Raw genomic sequence first — 18077 nt, 5'->3', positions numbered from 1 at the left:
AATTTTTGTTGCCTTAACACTTTTTATTACTTTCTTGTCATGAGTGACCCAATTCCCATTCATATTTCAGAATCATGTTTCATCATTTAGATTAGTATTTACACATATTGAAATAATATGTCTTCCTTGATTTTATTATATGCTTTTAAACATTGTATTTTTTAAAAAACAATGTCTGGAAGTTCCACTAGACCTCTTTGCAGGTTATTTTACACCATTTGAATCCTAATACATATACATATCTTACAGCTCTAAGCTATCTATGGATACTTCCCATATAGTTCCTTCTGAAATAATTGTATTAAATTATGTTAATATTGAAAAAACTATTCACTGTTTTTATACATTTCATATATTTGATCTCCAATAGAGCTAACAACAAGCTGACCTTGATTCGTCATCTGCTTCGTATGAGGACCATTTTTTTTTCGGTGAATCCAAGATTATATTTTTCATTTTTTGAGTGAGTTTGAGTTTGTGTGAAAATCCCAAAAACATCAATAATTTGTGAATATATATAATTTAATATATGGATGATGTTAGTTCTATATTGAAATTTTTGATATCAAGATTGTTTTTTTTTCGGTTTCAGAATTTTTTTCAATACCTCAAAAGCTTTTATTTATATTATATTAACTTATTCAGTGAAGACTATCACAACAGTAGAATTTGCCATAAATTAATTAAAAAAAAACTTTTTATTTGATAACTTTTTTTAATGTTATATGGCTTCTCTCTAGTTATTTCATTCCCTGATAAAAAATTGCCATATCCATCTAATTAGTTGGCTAATTAGCATTATGTAAAACCAATTTTAATTCATGTTTTTTTTTGCGGAGATTGTTGATTTATTTTAATCAAAATTTCTTGAAAACCGCTCAGGCATTTTGAATAAATAAAAATAATTAGAACAGAAATTTACATAATAGATTGACCTTAAGATGTTGAGTGTAAAGTACTAGCTTTTTTTTTAGTCACTATCTCAATGCTTCATCTTTGGTTTCTAACTTTAAGAATAAGAATTGCAGCTGTTTTGAAAGAAAATGATGGCTTAATCCTTTATTAATAAATATATATTGTGTTCTCGATTCAAACCCAATATCTCATCATTACATCAAAGTATTTTTATATACTAATTAAATATCTTTTAAAATAAAGGAACATTAAAAGTCGTTTGTTGTACATTAAACATTTAATAAAATAAATAGGAACAATAATTTACATCATAAATTACCTTAAAAGTAATTAGTTTGTACCTGAGTAATGTAGGCGATACTATGATTGTTTCTCGTCTATGTAGACCCGCTTCAGATCTTTCAGAAGGTCCCAAAATAGGAGGCAGAAGAGCGAATGAGGAGCCAGCCTCATATAATTCGCCACCACTCCTTTGTACATTCCTTGAAAGCCTTCGGTTCGCAATATCTTCCCAAAGCAATCGGTTACGCCGCCGTACAGAACACCTTTACCATTGACATCGACTTCTAAAGCAATAAAAATATTTTCGAGACCGATTCACACTAGTTTTAATCACGACATTGACTTGCCTTGATTGTAAAGTCGGGTGGACACTACATCAAAAGGATTGATCATGATGGTCTGTACCAAACCACTGAATACACTGGCTACTAGGGATGTCAGCACTGGAGACTGTTTGAGAAACTCATTCTCCTTCAATTTGTCTTTGGTCAACGCGAAAGTCGTGAGTTGTGACGAGGAACCGACCACAGCTCGTAGCATAGTACCACTTACGCCCCTCCATAATCCAAATATCTGGAACATTCAAGGATGTCTCTAAAATGATTTAATGATTTTGATAATGCTGTTGAATATGGGGATCGTTGATGACTATGGAGGCTAAACTATTTTAAATTAATTATTAGTATTAAATCGTATTGGGTACATTTGCAACCAACTTCATGTTGAAGCCTCATTAATATGCTTCACTTATACGTCAGTATACGTCATTTAGTCTAGTGTCAACCGCATAGAAATAGAGATTTAACTTTATAGGAAATTTTGGGGAAATGTTTCGCGACGTCCAACATGTAGACGTCGCTACTTTTCACTTATCACTTGTTTTAATGACCATTGAAATAATAGCTGCTGAATGCAAACCTTTTAGGAGAGAATTAACCAAAGTTCAATACACTAGGAATATTGGTGCAAGGCAATTTAGGACTTAAATAGTGCTTATTGCCCAAGTAAGATTACATTTGTTAAAATGCCATCAATTAAAAATTGGATAACTACCTTGAACCTTCTCATTGCATTACAAAAAAAAAGTGTGTAATTATCCGAATAAATATATTGGCTTAAGACAAGTTAACCAACCTATTGACCTTCGGCTAGTGTGTTTGAGAAATCATTTAAAGTACTCATCATCAGTACATTTAATACTAACGGGGGATGTATTACCAGGAGTTGAGAAATTGCAACTTGACTCGATACCTTCACTTCCAGATGTCTCTATACGAACAAACGAGGCAAGGTAATATCGCAAGACAATTATTTCAAAATTCTTATTGTTCAAAATTTTTTTGAATGAATTCGATTTTAAAAACGTGAAAAAACTCCTTCCAAATTCCTTTTACCTCAGTCCATTATTTGCAATTACACGTTAGCATATATTCTTTATTGTTTTATCCGCCGGCTTCGTGTCGCAGTGGTAAAGGCCACAGGACGATTCTCCTACTGTTGCGAGAGTCGCGGATTCGAATCCTGCCGGGCATGGTCGTAAAATTTATATTTGTGATTGTTTAATATTTATGATTGTTTTAGGCAAGGGTATAAAATCCGATAAAGAAAATGATCCCAATCACGCCACTAACCAGGCTGGGCAAATCCGGTCTTCTGGATGATTTCTAAATTCGCCAGTCGGTAGGCTTAATGCCCAGGACCGTAGTTCGGAGCCCACGTTAAGCTATAGGTCCAGTCAGTAAAAAATTCAAGAGGTTGACATGACTAAAATCAATAAAACGTTGTTTAAGTTTTGTCCAATTTTACTCTTGCTATTTTATATTTCGTCACTAGCGACATCTTTATTATTTATTAAATAGAATAATAATATGCTTAATGTATTAAAATAGCAAAATAAGATGGCTTCCACCATCTACCAAATATCATTTAACACTATTAGCACTCAATCATTCTTTACGTGCTTTTTTCATATCTATAAACATGTTGTATTATATATCTCAATCTAATGTAATAGTTATGCATAATATATATTATCGCATATGCTACGGACGGAATTTTATCAAAATATAGTTGTTATTGTTCTTTATTACAACGCACTTTTTTTATTTACATTGATTTTTGCATAGTAATTTATGTAAATATACAAATATACCTAAACATGCTTTCTAATGAGAGTAAAATATATTACTTAGATATACAATTGTTAAATAGGTGGATTCCTCCTATCTGTAGCCTCTAGGGGATACCAATATGTAAAAAACGCCATTGAACTCTACCCTGTAGATGATGGGGAAAAGACTTAAATGTAAATACAATAAAACACAATCCTAACCTACAAAATATTATAACTGTATAATTAATTGTAGGTTTATGTTCTTCGATAATAGCACATGACCTGAAAAGTCCCGGGCGTAACAAAGAAATAGCGTTTTTTTGTTTAAAATTGGCTTTATTCATCAACGTAATCTCCATCAAGAGCCACACAATCATTCCACCGCTCTCTAACATTTCAATACTACTTTTGTCGTCTTGATCATACTACGTCGTATACTCTACGTCATACATTTCGATGACGCATATATAAATAAACTTTGAATAGACTATATGATACTTACGCCATGTTTAAGGTAGATGGTTTTGACAGCGTGTACAGCACCAGAGTGTTTGTGTTGGTGCCCTACGGCAATCTGTTCGGCTGCTTGTGATTGCAACTGGGTCTTGATGAGGAACAAGGGGCTCCCGCAAAAAGCACCGGTAGCACCAGCCACCGCGCTACCGAGAGCGCTTTTGTGAAACACCGTCTTGCCGGACGAGTCTGTGGTAAAACCGTTCTTTTCCAGAGTTTGATAGATCCCTGAAAACAATGTCGTGACCGTCATGACTTCAGAAGACCGAGAGAGCGGTATCATCCTCACCAAGCCGGACACAATTTCGAATACTGTGAAGTACCACAGCCACGCCCAAACCCTTCTGCACCCCCTTGATGCCCTCGTTCTTCACCACGACGTACGCTGCGTGGAACACGTTCTTGTAGTGGACAGAGTGCTGGCCTCGAGCTCGCAACTCACCCTGCAGTTGCATCCGCGTCTTGAGGACGTCGAAAGGGTTGCTGAAGAGGCAAGCTCCGCCCGCTGCCAGACCTCCTATGGCAAAATCCATCAGGGCCGTTTAACAGTACTGAAAAAAAAGGATTTTTAATAAAAAAGCGTTTTAGATAACTTTATATATAAGTTATGTGAATGAGTTTAGAAAATAAAAACTATTAACGACGTGAATGATTACATGGTGATACAAAACGACATTGACCACTAACACCATTCAAAACAGATGACCTCTGAGATTATAGAGCAGCCCGTAGCGAATGCAGTACTAGTCATATACTGTAATATCTTCCTCCTAAAGAAAATACCACATGGATGGACATGGTTCGTTATCCCATCAGAACAGCTTATAGTTCTAATAAAATTCCCTCGGGTTTCGATAATATCTCGATAGCCCAACTCAAAAAACATCCCTACAAGCAGCTCGCCGAACTAACTAATATCATCAACTGAGGCTGCAACACTTACCAACCACATGGAAATATTCATTCAACACACTTATCCCCCAAAAAAAGTTATCACCTTCTGACCTATCACCCTACTGAGATCTATTTCCAAGCTTGCTAAAATAGCAATTCCTTATGCTCTTAATGATTTTACAAAGACAAGCAATATCATTCCAGATGAGCAATTCCGATTCTGTGCCAAACATTCAACCCTTCATCAGGCCTTTGACAAAGTTTGGCATGAAGGCTTAGTGGCGAAATCCATTCGGTTAGGTCTACCCGATGACTTAACCACTCTTATTAAATAATTTCTGTTAGGACGATCGTTCCAGGTGAAAATTAAACATATTCTCTCTAGCCAAAAAACGATCGATGCAGGAGTTCCACAAGGCTCCCCCTGGCACCCGCTTTATTCAGTCTTTTTCTTTCAGATATCCCTAAGAGACCACAAGTTGAGGCAGCTTTTTACGCAGACGACACTGTTTACTTCTTACACTGCTTTTTCAGGAGTAGCACCGCACATCCAAGGCAGACTCCAAAAACAACTCGATGAGATGGTCCAGTCCTGAAATCATTCAGACCATCTTCTTCCACAAGCGTTAAAATCGAGAACGCTGAAATCCCATGGGCAGAAGAAGCCACCTATCTCGGTCTTGTCTTCGATCGCAAGTTAAGGAACGGAAGGTGGAACTCCCAGATTCAAACGTCCCTCCAGAAAGGTTAAGGTATCACCAATTGGCTGTTGCCGCTCATCAGTTGGGCCAGCAGATTTCTTCTCTCAATAAAATATTTCCTGTACAAGATGCTGGTTCGATCAGCCGTTCTATACGGCTGCAGTGTCTATCTAAAATACGTCTCACCTAGCCAGGTGGGACGTCTTCAAGTTTTTCAGAACAAAATTCCCAGGAGAATAAACAATTTTATTAAAATTATTTTTTATTCTATTTCTTTTATTCCCCTATAACTTAAACATTTTTAATTACCTCTGTACTAAATAAAACCGTTTGGCGCGGCCTCAGGTGGTTTACGAACTAGTCTTGTTACAATATATACAAGGGAGATCGCATTCTAAACCTGTCCATTATATGATTTCAATTCGCACTAAAAACGACATTACTTTCTTTCCAATCCAACGCTGACGCCAGCGTAATCTTTAAGCGAAAACCCAACACTTGTCGAAAACATAAATAGCGATTTTCCAATAAGAAAATCGCTCGAGACGTATATCTGGACTAGACGCTCAATCGACCTTTAAACCAATTGCATCACAAACACGTGCCGAACTTAGTCATCGGCAGGCATCGCGCTCGAAACAATATCTAAACCACAATAAAACTTACATCAGTACTACAGCAAGTGTTCACGGTGACTGTTCACGACACTGTAATAGGACGAATTTCGAAAAAACGCGTTTCATACTACTAATTGCAAAGATCAGAAATTTCATAACATTACGGAGTAATGGACGTAATCATTTTGCAAACAGTGTGTGTTATATAAAAAACTGAGATGTACTATCATGTCTATTTCTGATAATAATTCGGTATGAAGGCCAAAAATCTCCTAGTTCATGCGGTAACAAAAATAGTAACCAAATTCGATCGATAGGTACTTACCTTTCGCGCCGTCTCTACACTGCTTTAACATTATCCTTCAAAATTTAAAATAACATCATTAAAAAGAACCTTAATGTTTTGTTAATTCGTAAAAGATTTCCTAATATTCACGTCTTGATACGAGGGCAGCTCCATTAATACTTGCTTATTTAATAATTAGAAATATGTTTAATTATTTGTAATAATAAATAAATTAGGAATAATAACCTAATTCGTTCTCATGACTTATAATGGCTAATATAATAGATACAAAATATGTATCCCATAATTTATTTCATTTTCTTAATTTCCATTTACTATTGTTGATTAAGATTCTTTGAAAAGTATTCGAAAGGTAATATCAAATCATTCCGAGGGTTTTGTAATAACCTTCTTCAAAACGAAATCTTTTACAGATTTCTAGATAAGGATTTTTGTTAATAGGTAAGCGGTTCGATAGTAGATGGCAGCACATTAAACATTTTACTAGTTACCTCGAGATATCGCATATACATTCGTAAAATTTTAGTAATTAGTAGTTGTGGCCTTATTCTATCGCAGCCGACACTTCCCCGTCATGCTCTAACTTCAAATTGTCTCGACTTTCTCCGGCGAGCATTGCGTACCCCGCAAGCTTGCGTGGTTGTGATAACGACACCACGTCCGTCCTTGTCTTGGTCCTTGCGCCCCTCTTAACGGCGTGTTTACCGGTCACGGGCAGCACCCTCCTTCCTACTCCTTACAGTAAGAAGTATCAGTTTTAGGGCATTTGGGGATCAGCTTGGGTTTTGGGGTTTAGTGGGTAGGCAGATAGATGTGTGCAGCAGTCTCCACATAACCAGTCCAAACTCTCGCTTATTCCTGCGGGTCTTCCAGACCCCAGGTATCCGTAACAGGATTTCCCTTCCCAGTTCCATGCCAAAAAAAAATTAGTAAGTGTTGCCAATTTTAGACTTAACTAGGAACGATGAAAGAACACAAAACATAAATATAAAAAATGAGAACACAAATAACTCCGGTAACCATGTTCTGAGAGGACATGAGATCGAAAAGCAATAACAACGAACAGATTTCTTTTCTTACTTTTTATCGGACATCTTATGTTGCGTACAGACCGGGCCAACAAAAGCCAACGAATGGGTTTGTTGGGATATTTTAGTTCTCTTGGTTAAGACGCGGAATCTCTTTATGTTATGATGTAAAATTAGTATCACGTAAAATATATAGTCTATTCAAAGTTATTTTGTACATACGTCATCTAAGTTTGTGACGTCAAAACGTCGCAATGTTACCGCATCATCTCTGAGTTTTAATTCAGTTTGGCTTTGACATACAACAACATTCTAATCTAAATAAAATAATTAAACAAAAATGTTATCAAACATAATTTATTTTAGCATTATAGTACATCTAAAACCTACAGTTACTTATACAGTCACAATAGTTTATAGGTTAGAGTTATAACCTTTTATCAGCACTGCGTTCAAGAATTTTGCATACGTCTGACAACCGGAAAATATTGTCTTATTCTAAAACGAATTTACAAATTGCGATAGGCAGTTCATTAAACATCTTGATGACGTATGTACAAAAGAACTTTGAATAGACTATATATATATATATATATATATATATATATATATATATATATATATATATATATATATATATATATATATATATATATTAATAATTATTGAAATTAGTCTATGGTAAGATCCTTAACGACTATATTCGATCGCATTACATTATGAAATAGATTCATATAATTCAAAAGATTTTAGTGCCGAAAGAAAATTATATAAGGGTGTATGGGAAGAAAACGCAAAAATACTATGTATTAAAATTATTTTTGGAATTGTTATAATGGGTCGGGATAAAGTAATTTTAGTTATCTTCAGGTGCCATTTTAATCGTTACAAATTTTACCACATTTTGGGTAAAATAACGATATCGTCACTGTAGAACTACTAAGATTTCTGTGCGAAAAATTGAACTAAGTGATTTTCAGAATTCTCTTTTGAAAGACAGCACAAGCTTTACGCCATTAAAAAGTATTTTGCGTGGATAATAATACCTTCCTAATAATTACAACAAGCGTGTTGGTACTTTTCCGATTTTTTTCTAAAGAAAACACGTTATTTACAATGGATAGTTAGAATTTCTTTATTTAAAGTAATGATAATTCGATTTTATACATTTTAGATGTTGGACAACCATCTGCCAAGAACAGTTTCGACTAAATTTTGTAACTACTTCAAAATTAGAGAAGCGCTATTCTGCAGGCGCGTGCCCCATCGGTGCGAAAATGTGATAGTCGGATGGAGGTAGGTCTGGAGAGTACGTCTAGTGCTATAAAACTTTCCATCTAAGTGATTTCAATGCTTTTTGATTGATATTGTTATATGAAAGCTCATCGCCATGAAGCAACAACAGCTTGTCATGTCTTTGAGCCTATTGTGGATGTTTTTCGGTCATTATACAGTTCAAATTGATCATTGGTTGTCGGTGGCGATTACTGTGAACTGTTTTTCTAGTATGGAGGTCTTCGTGTAATTTATTGAATGAAACTATGTTTCCCTTAACACTTTATTAATAACACTAACTATTGTGTAACTAATGTCGAAAGATGAATGCCTCTGCTGTCTATTTTTCTGCGTGGCTTTGATCGTTTTTGGTAAACCTTCTTCTGTGGCCAGTTCGCGATAAGAAGAAGAGGACATCCTGGACCTACCAGATACAGAATATTGTCTTCCAACCAAAGCCATTTCGCCTAGATAAATCAGTCTTTTTATTTAAAATCCTTTCACTAAATATAACTTAAATCCGTAACTTCTCTGGGAATATAGAGATTATGCGAAGGTAGAACAATGTTGGGCTGAGATTATTTATTGTTGTATCTCTAAAGAGAGGAATGGTACAGGAAAAGATGTAAAAAATAAGTCATATAATATTAATAATTATTTATTATATTTTTCAATTAAATACATTATTTTAATTATTTTAAAATTTGTTTTTCTTTTCTTTAGAATTGGCCAAACATTCCATATAAACTACTCTAGAAATTTAAAACTTAGCAAAATTCTCCGGCCTTCCTTTAGTTCCCAAATTGGAAATGGCAAAAACGCTTCCAGCGGAAGACTGATACACTTTCTCCTTTTCAACCAACGACCTGTATGATGTCGTCACGTACAAGATATCCAAGTTAGGACCGCCCCAGATCACAGACGTGGTGTACTGGGCAGGAATAGGTATCCTCCTCAAAAGAGTGCCCGTTTTTGGATTTACTTCAATCACCGAGCCTCCTCCATAGAAGGCCACCCATAAGTTGTCGTCTTCGTCGATCGTCATACCTTTTGAACAGAGATTAACAAATTAGAATACTGGCAAGATTGTTAAATAAGTTTTGTCGTTGTTTTTTTTTAATTGTACTAGCTTTATTATATGTCTCATCGGTTTATTTAAAGATGTTCGAGATTAAAGTGTAACATCTTGTAGAGAGGAATTTTTCTTTTTAGTACTCTAGTGTCAAAATAAATTCTGTTATGAAATTAAAATGAAATTTACAAGATAATACTGCACCAAAGGAAACAAGAACTAAACGTATGTTAAAAGGTAAATTGCTCTCTAACCAAATTAAAATACATTATCTGGATATACAATTGTTAAATAACAATAATAAAGTATTTAACAGGTCAATTGAAAGGTCTCCGGCCTGACACATAGATGGCGCTACTAGATTTAAATACATATGTTTTTTAGTTAACCCTAATCCTCAAAAGATGCGTGTATAAATTTGACAGCTGTCGGATCATTAGTTTGGGAATTATAACATTTTGAGTGAAGTAACTTTTGTTATTGTTCAAGCAAAAACTTGGTTTGATGTCAAGTTTTCGGACACTGCCTCAGAAAAATCAACCATCAAGGATTGGTATGCTAAGTTTAGACGTGGTGAAATGAGCATCGAAGACGGTGAACGCAATGGACGCCCAAAAGAGGTTGTTACCGACGAAAACATTTAAAAATCCAGAAAATGATTTTGAATGACCGTAAATTGAAATTGAATGAAATGAAATAGTAGGCAATTTAAAGGTATCATCTGAACGTGTACATCATATAATTTACAAATATTTGGGTATGAGAAAGCTCTGTACAAAGTTGGTGCTGCGCGAGCTCACCTTTGACCAAAAATAACGACGAGTTGATGATTCGGAGCAGTGTTTGAAAATGATCAAGCGTAATAAACCCGAGTTTTTGCATCGATATGTGACAATGAATGAAACATGGCTCCATCATTTCACTCTGAAGTCCAATCGACAGGCATCTGAGTGGACTACACACGGTGAACCAGCTCCTGAAATAATGCGCATGGAATAATTTTTATTGACTACCTTGAAAAAGGAAGGTCCATCAACAACGACTATTACATATCGTTATTGGACCATTTGAAAGACGAAAAACGGCCGCATTTTAAGAAAAAGAAAGTTCTGCTTCACCAAGACGATGCACCGTGTCACAGTTCAGTAAAAACGATGGCAAAAATCCATGAATTGGACTTCGAATTGCTTCCTCATCCACCGTATTCTCCAAATCTGGTCCCCAGCGACTATTTCCTGTCCTCAGATCTTAAAAGAATGCTCGCTGGGAAGAAATTTTTGTCGAATGAAGAGGTGATTGCCGAAACTGATGCCTATTTTGAAGCAAAGGACAAATCGTTCAACAAAAATGGTATCGAAAAGTTGGTAGGCCGGAGGCTTTTCCATTGACCTGTAATGTAAATAACGTGTAAATAAATAAAGATACATTAGTAGATAATCTAAGTATAATAAAACACAACTGTAACCTACATATTTTTGTTTAATTATGTTATTTAGCTTAGAATTTTGTTATATGTAAAAACCAAAGTGAACTCTGAGTTTTGAGTTGATTTGGCAACATTGTGAAATTTTGACGTCCTAATTTTAGTTGTTATTGTTATTACACTGTTTTATTAAACATACTATATGAATAAATTTCTTTTGAAAAATATGAAAAAAGAACGAAAAAAACGAACGACAAACCTTGTTGAACAAGATGGCAATTTTGAGTAAAATTAAAATCTATTGAATTACCATCTGGGGATCCCATTCCCTTGCCCTTGACACTGAAAACTATAGACTTGTTGCTGATACGACCAGTAGTAGCATCGTAGTCATACTGCTCGATATCCTGAGTCAAACTGTCGATGTAGTAAAACTTGGTGTTGTCCTTGTTCCAAGCCAAACCATTTCCAACACCGATACCGGCAATTTCTACGGATGGCTTGGTAACATCTTCCGGAGAGTACTTGAACAAGGCCCCTACATTAGGTTCCACCTTGCCATCGGGAGTTTCATAACCCATTGTACCTGAAATCACATCGTTATCTAACACGTTATCTCTATAAGATGAAAAGTTCCGGGCCTAACACTATGTTATAATGTAAAATTTCGCGACATTCTCCTCATAAGTTTGTGAATTCTTGTGCTAAGAGTGACACTACTTTTGTTATTCTCATAACAATGGATCAAAAACAATATCGTGTTTTAATTTTACACTGCTTCTTGATGGGAAAAATATTGTTCAAGTGAACAGTCAGTGGCTTGAAAAGTTAACTTGACTCTACTCCATCAAAAACAACATTAAAACGTTCGTTTGCTGACTTCAAACGTGGTCGTAGAGACACCAATGATGCAGAATGCAGTGGTGGACGTCCAAATGAGGTGGTAACACCAGAAATAGTTAAAAAATCCACAAAATCGTTTTAATGATCGAAAAGTGAAGTTGCGTTAGTTAGCTAACATCGTAAAAATATCAAAAGAACGCATTGGTTTTATATTGCGTGAGCATTTGACTATGAGAAAGCTCTGTTCAAAGTGGGTTCCGCGTTTGCTCACTGTTGTCCAAAAATAGGACCATATTGATGATTCTGTGTAGTGTTTGAAGATGATCAAGCGTAATAAACCCGAGTTTTTGCATCGATATGTGACAATGGATGAAGTATGTATCCAGCACTTCACTCCGTAATCAAAACGATAGTCATCTGAGTGGACAGAAACTGGTGAACCTCATCCAAAGCTCTTATTGTTATGACCTCGGTATTTTGGGATGTACATGATTAACAGAAATACGAACAGTGAATATTACATAGCGTTATTTGGGCGTTTGAACGGCGAAATTGCAAAGAAACGACCGCATATGACAAGAAAGAAAATTTGTTTAATCAAGACAACATACCATGTCATAAATAAATCAAAACAATGGCACAACTACATGAATTGTTACATTTGCTCGTATATCCACCTTATTCGCTAGATTTGATTCCAAGCGACTACTAGCTATTCGCAGACCCCAAAAAATGTTATCAAATCAAAATCATTTAAGACATTTCGCTCGAATGAAGAGATTATCGCTGAAACTCAGGTCTATTTCGAGGCAAAAGATAAATCGTTCTACAAAAGTGATACTGAAATGTTAGAGAGGCACTGGAATGATTATGTTGCTCTTGATGCAACTCTTACGTTGATGAATAAAGCCAATTTTGAACAAAACAAAAACGTTTTCTTCGTTACTGTCGGGACTTTTCAGGCTACGTTATTATCCAACTCGACAAAAATACCGAAAATTGCTTACCCAACCACAGTCGGCCTTCCGCATCAGCTTTACCATCGTTGAAACGGTTTTTCGGATGATCATCCTGTACAGTGTGTAGGATCTCCGGCTTCGAACTGGCCTTAACTCTTGCGACGGACCGATTTAAGCCAACTATAAAGGTGTCAGGGTCCTTCGTTAGTAAAACAGGGACCAAATCATGTCCTAGATTAAAAAAAAAGAAAACACAATCGTAAACGAGCTGTTTATCAATTAAATATTAAGTTATGTTTATAGTTTTTATTACATATTGCATTAGATTTGCTTAGGATAATCTTAATTAATGAAATTAACTTGTTACCACTGTTAGATTTTAGTCAGGATACTACCGGGGATCATTAAAACTAATCTGTACCTGACCTTTTAGAGGGGATGGGGCCATCTATGATGTTGAAGGAGGTGTCTACCCAACGGGGGAGGGGCAGTATCTAACATTATTTTTCTGTCACTAAAGACTATTAATTTACTTCACTAAACTGTTTTAATTTTCGAAAAGAAGAGGCGACTTGTTGAACGACGATACAAAAGCGACACTGGGGGTTCCTATCTATTAGAAAACAGACCCCAAAATATTGTAAACGTCTTGAAGATAATTTGATATTTTTTAGTGTAATTTTCTATTATGAAGCATTTATATATATATTTTGCATAAATGGAAATAACGATGAGAAATTAAAATGCGAGGTTGTCGCCGCTACGTTTTTCTAACATCTGCCATCCTTGCGGAAACCCAGCAACCGAAATAATTGCTATAAATGACAACATGTTTGATCCTTTTTCCTCGGCCAGATGTGATATCTTCACATATCCAAGGGACTCTAGAATGTGTGAAGACACGATGTTAACTGTAGAGGCTGAGGTTTCCACCTGATTTTGCGACGCTGCCATTTAGAAGCAATCAAGAGGTAGGTTCAAGTAGCAATGGCCGCTTCATTTTGGGTCTGACCCTAGCATTGGTAAGATATCTGCTCTGTAAGGTTAAGAATTTTGTTAATAGTCTATTTGTTGTTGTACCGTTTATATTTTGATTATTAGTAGTAAAGCGTAATAGATAAAGCATGTTAATATTGTCAAAATAGCTTATAACACTTTCAGGATTTATCTATTCAAAATTTTGAATTTAATTTTGCAAATTGTTGTTTTTCAGTTGACCATGCGAAAGTGAAGGTACTGGAAAATATGACTCGATATCCTTTAATGAGCATGCCTCATTAAAATCACATTTAGTTGATCATATAGAGTTAATCTACAACATCAGGAATTCGTAAGAGTTTTTTAAAGGTTGAAAGGTGAGAGTTATTAAAATCAAATAATTATATGATTGTACTAGCTACTAAAATTCCAATGGATAATAGTTGGGTGAAATTCTAGATAATTTAAGTAGTGGAAATTTGAAAGGACTAGATTTATTGACTCAAAAATATTTATATAACATTCAATAAGTAAACCTTTTGAATTTCATAGGTTCAAAACATACCAGTGAGACTTCAAGTATTGAAGCATGGGTAAAGGATGTCAAAATACAGGACATTTGTTGTTATATAGGCCACAATCTGAGTTTCTGAATACCTACCCTACTTTAAAGGAAGAAGATTTTATGTTAATTAATGAAGGACAAAATAAGTGTATATGATAGCAGAATATAAAATACGTCTTATAGATAGAACAAATGAGGTTTTCGTTTATTTTTATTTAATCATCACAAGGATTATTATGTACATATTTTATTTTGAAACGTTTATTTGTGTTAAAAATTCAAGTTTGATTATTTTTTACTTTTTAGTGAGTTCCTTATTTATTTTTATTTTTTTTTTAAATATTTTTTCCCTTTTTAGTTTTAGATATTTACTCAATAAATTACACAATTATTTTATTAATTATTACAATGGGTAGTTCAAGTAAAGGTGCAGCCCGTATGAGTAAAAATAGAAATAAACAAACAATGTTTGAAAATAAAGAACGACTGGAGGTGATTTAACAAATGTTCTAACTAGAACAACAACAAAAAGTCGTTGCCCCCATCCGGAATCGAACCCGCGACCTTCGCATGTGAGTTGAACGCTCTAACCACTACATCATAGAGGTTGTTGCCTGCAATATTTCTGGCTTCCTATATTTATTGGTTAATGCTTAAAAAGAAAACTAAACGACCTTTTCACGGAACGACTTTAGCAAGCAAATCCTTACTCGAAACTTCTCAAAAACCCCTGAATAGTTTAGCGATCCGGTACCTGCTTTTATCATCAGATTGAATAAATAACTTCAAAGTATACAATTAGTTGTCTGTACGTCCCCATAATATTTAAAGAAATATCTCCCAACTCCTAACCGTTGAGGATTGTGTCTTCCGTCACATTAGCTCAGCAATAACATTATACACAAATATATAAAAATATTATACATTATACATAAATATTTGTCGCAAGGACGCTATTTGTTTATTTTATATTTACTTGATAATTTCGTCTCAGCAAAAAATGGAACTGAATCGTGAACATTTTCGTGCGATGATTTTTTAGGATTTTCGACGTGGATTATCACAACAAGAGTGCATCAATCTTGACTTTTGGTGATGAAGCTCCATCAAAAACCACCGCGTATCGCTGGTTTAGTGAATTCAATCGTGGTCATAGTTTGCTGTCCGACGAGTTTCGTGAAGGTCGTTCAAAATTGGCTGTTGTGCCAGAAAACATCGATGCTGTGTGCGAAATGATTAAGCAAGATCGTCATGTCACCTATTGTGAGATTGAGGCATTCCTAAGCATTAGTTCCACCAGCGTCTATGCGATTTAACATGAACACTTAGCTGTGCGAAAGTTATGTTCGCGTTGGATCTCACAAAATTTGACAATCGCTAAAAAAAGACTCGTGTCGATTGGTGCAAAGAAATGCTTAAGAAATTCAAATGAGGTGCTTCGAAATACGTTTATAAAACCGTGACAGGTGACTCATGGATATATTCGTATGAGCCCGAAAATAAGCAGCAGTTGACTGTATGGGTGATCGAAGATGAAACAAATCCAACAAGAGTTGTTCGCGCACGAGGCACTTCAAAGAAAGTGGTAGCCTGTTTCTTCGGGAAAACTGGTCATATTGCAACAGTGCCTCTAGAGGATAAAACAGTAAACTGTAAAACAGTAAATTCTGATTGGTACACAATCATTTGTTTGCCAGAAGTCTTCGGTGAAATAAAGAAAACAAACAAGAGACGCCGGATTGTTCTTCATCATGACAATGCGAGCTCTCATACATCGGCTCAAACAAGAGACTATTTGAGCACTCAAAACATCGAATTGATGGGTCATCCGCCGTACAGCACTGATATGGCACCCAATGACTACTTTTTGTTCCCATCCGTGAAGAATAAACCGTGTGGTCAATGATTTTCATCGTCCGAAGAAGCTCTTGAAGCGTTCAAAAATCATGTTTTGAAGATACCTCATTCGGAATGGAATAAATGCTTTGAAAATTGTTTTAAGCGTATGCAAAAGTGTATCGATCATCGTGGCGAGTACTTTGAAAAACAATAAAAATATATTCGCAGCTTAACTATTTGTTTTTTCTCCTATTCCCGAAATATAAATAGTACCTCTCGTATTCTACTGTTTGGTTCTTATTAGTATGTAGTTGAAGGCACAGATTCGTCTGATTCGAAAGCATCTGGGGATAATTTTCAGTACAAATCAGTCCTACCTTAATAAAAAAAAATTATTCCTTGGCTACATACCGGGTATTTCAATGGCGATTTCGGTGGTACCCCGGGCATAGTCGTAGGCCATCACCCTCCCGTGATGCAGATCGACGTAGTACAACTTCCCGACACGCGAATCCCATACCGGGCCTTCGCCATGCTGAACGGGTTCGGTCACCTGAGTCACCGACGGATACCTGGAGCTGCGAACCATGACGAATCAATTAACCACAGCAACACAACATCTCTCTATTTATAAACGATTTTATAAAACACTCGACAACACTATCAACGAGATTAATCTCATACGAGATCGAAATGTAAATATTTACCAGCACACTTCAGTGAAAATCAGACTGTACAAGAAGGTTTTGATAGCGAAACCAGGCGACACGATGATATTCATGGTTGAAATGGAAAGTGGCATTTCAATAACACGCATCTAAAGATCTCCGCTCGCTTAGGTTCTGATCATTACGCCAGTTTACCGATGGTATTCGATAAATACGAAGAATTGTTAAAGGTGTTCCGTAGTTATTAATAAAAAAGCATCAGCATCATTTTTTTAGTTGTTTATTCAAGGTTTACTACATTATTTATTGTTTTATCGTTTAGATTGAACGAATACTATTCTATTAAGTATTTACAGCGGCGGCTCGTGGTTATACATAGTTAATGTAATGGTGGGTACGGACCTGGGAATAAATTTCAAAATTGGTTCAAAGTCGTAGTGCGCATGTATTTCGTGTAAGAAATACTTTTATTTCTTGGTAAATAAAATACAAATATTCAACAAACATTATAATGGTCACTATCTTGATAATATACAAGGTGTTACAACTTTGATTACAATAACAATCGTATATCAACTATGTCAGCAAGATACTTTTCGAGAGACTATTTCTATGTTTTGTGACCATATGATCCACAATTTGCCACCAGAGGGCGCGACTGATAATTTGAATAGCGGGAAATTTCGAATATTTTATTAATAAAAATGCAATATAAAAATTTACATTAAAATTTTATTAAAGGAAGATTCTTAGAATTTTCTATGTTTAATGACAATATATTGTACTAATAACATATTAAAACGCAATATAACATATTTAACACAAAATTTATACTTTTAAATGTACAAAATTTAAAAAACTATACAATACAGAACATTTTATATTATCTTAAATATAACTCTGCCAAATATAGAGTACAGTAAAATATATTTGTTAAAGACTATTGATTTTGAAAGGTCTTTTTAAATATTTTCTTTGCCAAATATTTATTGTAAGTATATAATTGTAAATCATCCATTTAAGCTGTGTCATAATTAGGTATTACAATAAAAAATGTTTAATTTTTGCCTTTTGCTATTCTGTTC

The 18077-nt window shown here is 35.1% G+C and overlaps 2 protein-coding genes across 4 annotated transcripts; both read right to left on the bottom strand.

Annotated features, from left to right (window-relative positions):
- Positions 1-1173: 1173 nt before the first annotated feature.
- LOC143200188 (solute carrier family 25 member 35) lies at positions 1174-6500 on the bottom strand. Of its 3 annotated transcripts, none has more exons than XM_076410594.1 (5): positions 6361-6500; positions 4113-4374; positions 3813-4051; positions 1545-1770; positions 1174-1481 (listed from the first exon to the last, which is right to left on the bottom strand). In XM_076410594.1, exons 2-5 carry the CDS (start codon positions 4354-4356, stop codon positions 1276-1278), a joined length of 915 nt encoding a protein of 304 aa, XP_076266709.1. In that variant the 5' UTR covers positions 4357-4374; positions 6361-6500; the 3' UTR covers positions 1174-1275. The 3 variants fall into 3 exon arrangements, with proteins under 3 accessions (XP_076266709.1, XP_076266708.1, XP_076266710.1); XM_076410593.1 differs by lacking the exon at positions 6361-6500 and adding an exon at positions 6085-6261; XM_076410595.1 differs by lacking the exon at positions 6361-6500 and adding an exon at positions 5728-5867.
- Positions 6501-9287: 2787 nt separating this feature from the next.
- Positions 9288-17187, bottom strand: LOC143200285 (regucalcin). Its single transcript, XM_076410708.1, has 5 exons — positions 17032-17187; positions 16736-16902; positions 12991-13173; positions 11451-11726; positions 9288-9692 (listed from the first exon to the last, which is right to left on the bottom strand). The coding sequence occupies exons 1-5, from the start codon at positions 17139-17141 to the stop codon at positions 9406-9408; spliced, it is 1023 nt and encodes a 340-aa protein (XP_076266823.1). The 5' UTR covers positions 17142-17187; the 3' UTR covers positions 9288-9405.
- Between the last annotated feature and the right edge of the window lie 890 nt (positions 17188-18077).

This window comes from Rhynchophorus ferrugineus, unplaced genomic scaffold, assembly GCF_030347505.1.
Source record: "Rhynchophorus ferrugineus isolate W39M unplaced genomic scaffold, kcgeb_rfMv2 rfM7, whole genome shotgun sequence".
Lineage (NCBI taxonomy): Eukaryota > Metazoa > Arthropoda > Insecta > Coleoptera > Curculionidae > Rhynchophorus > Rhynchophorus ferrugineus.
This window is presented reverse-complemented; position numbering and strand designations above follow the sequence as displayed.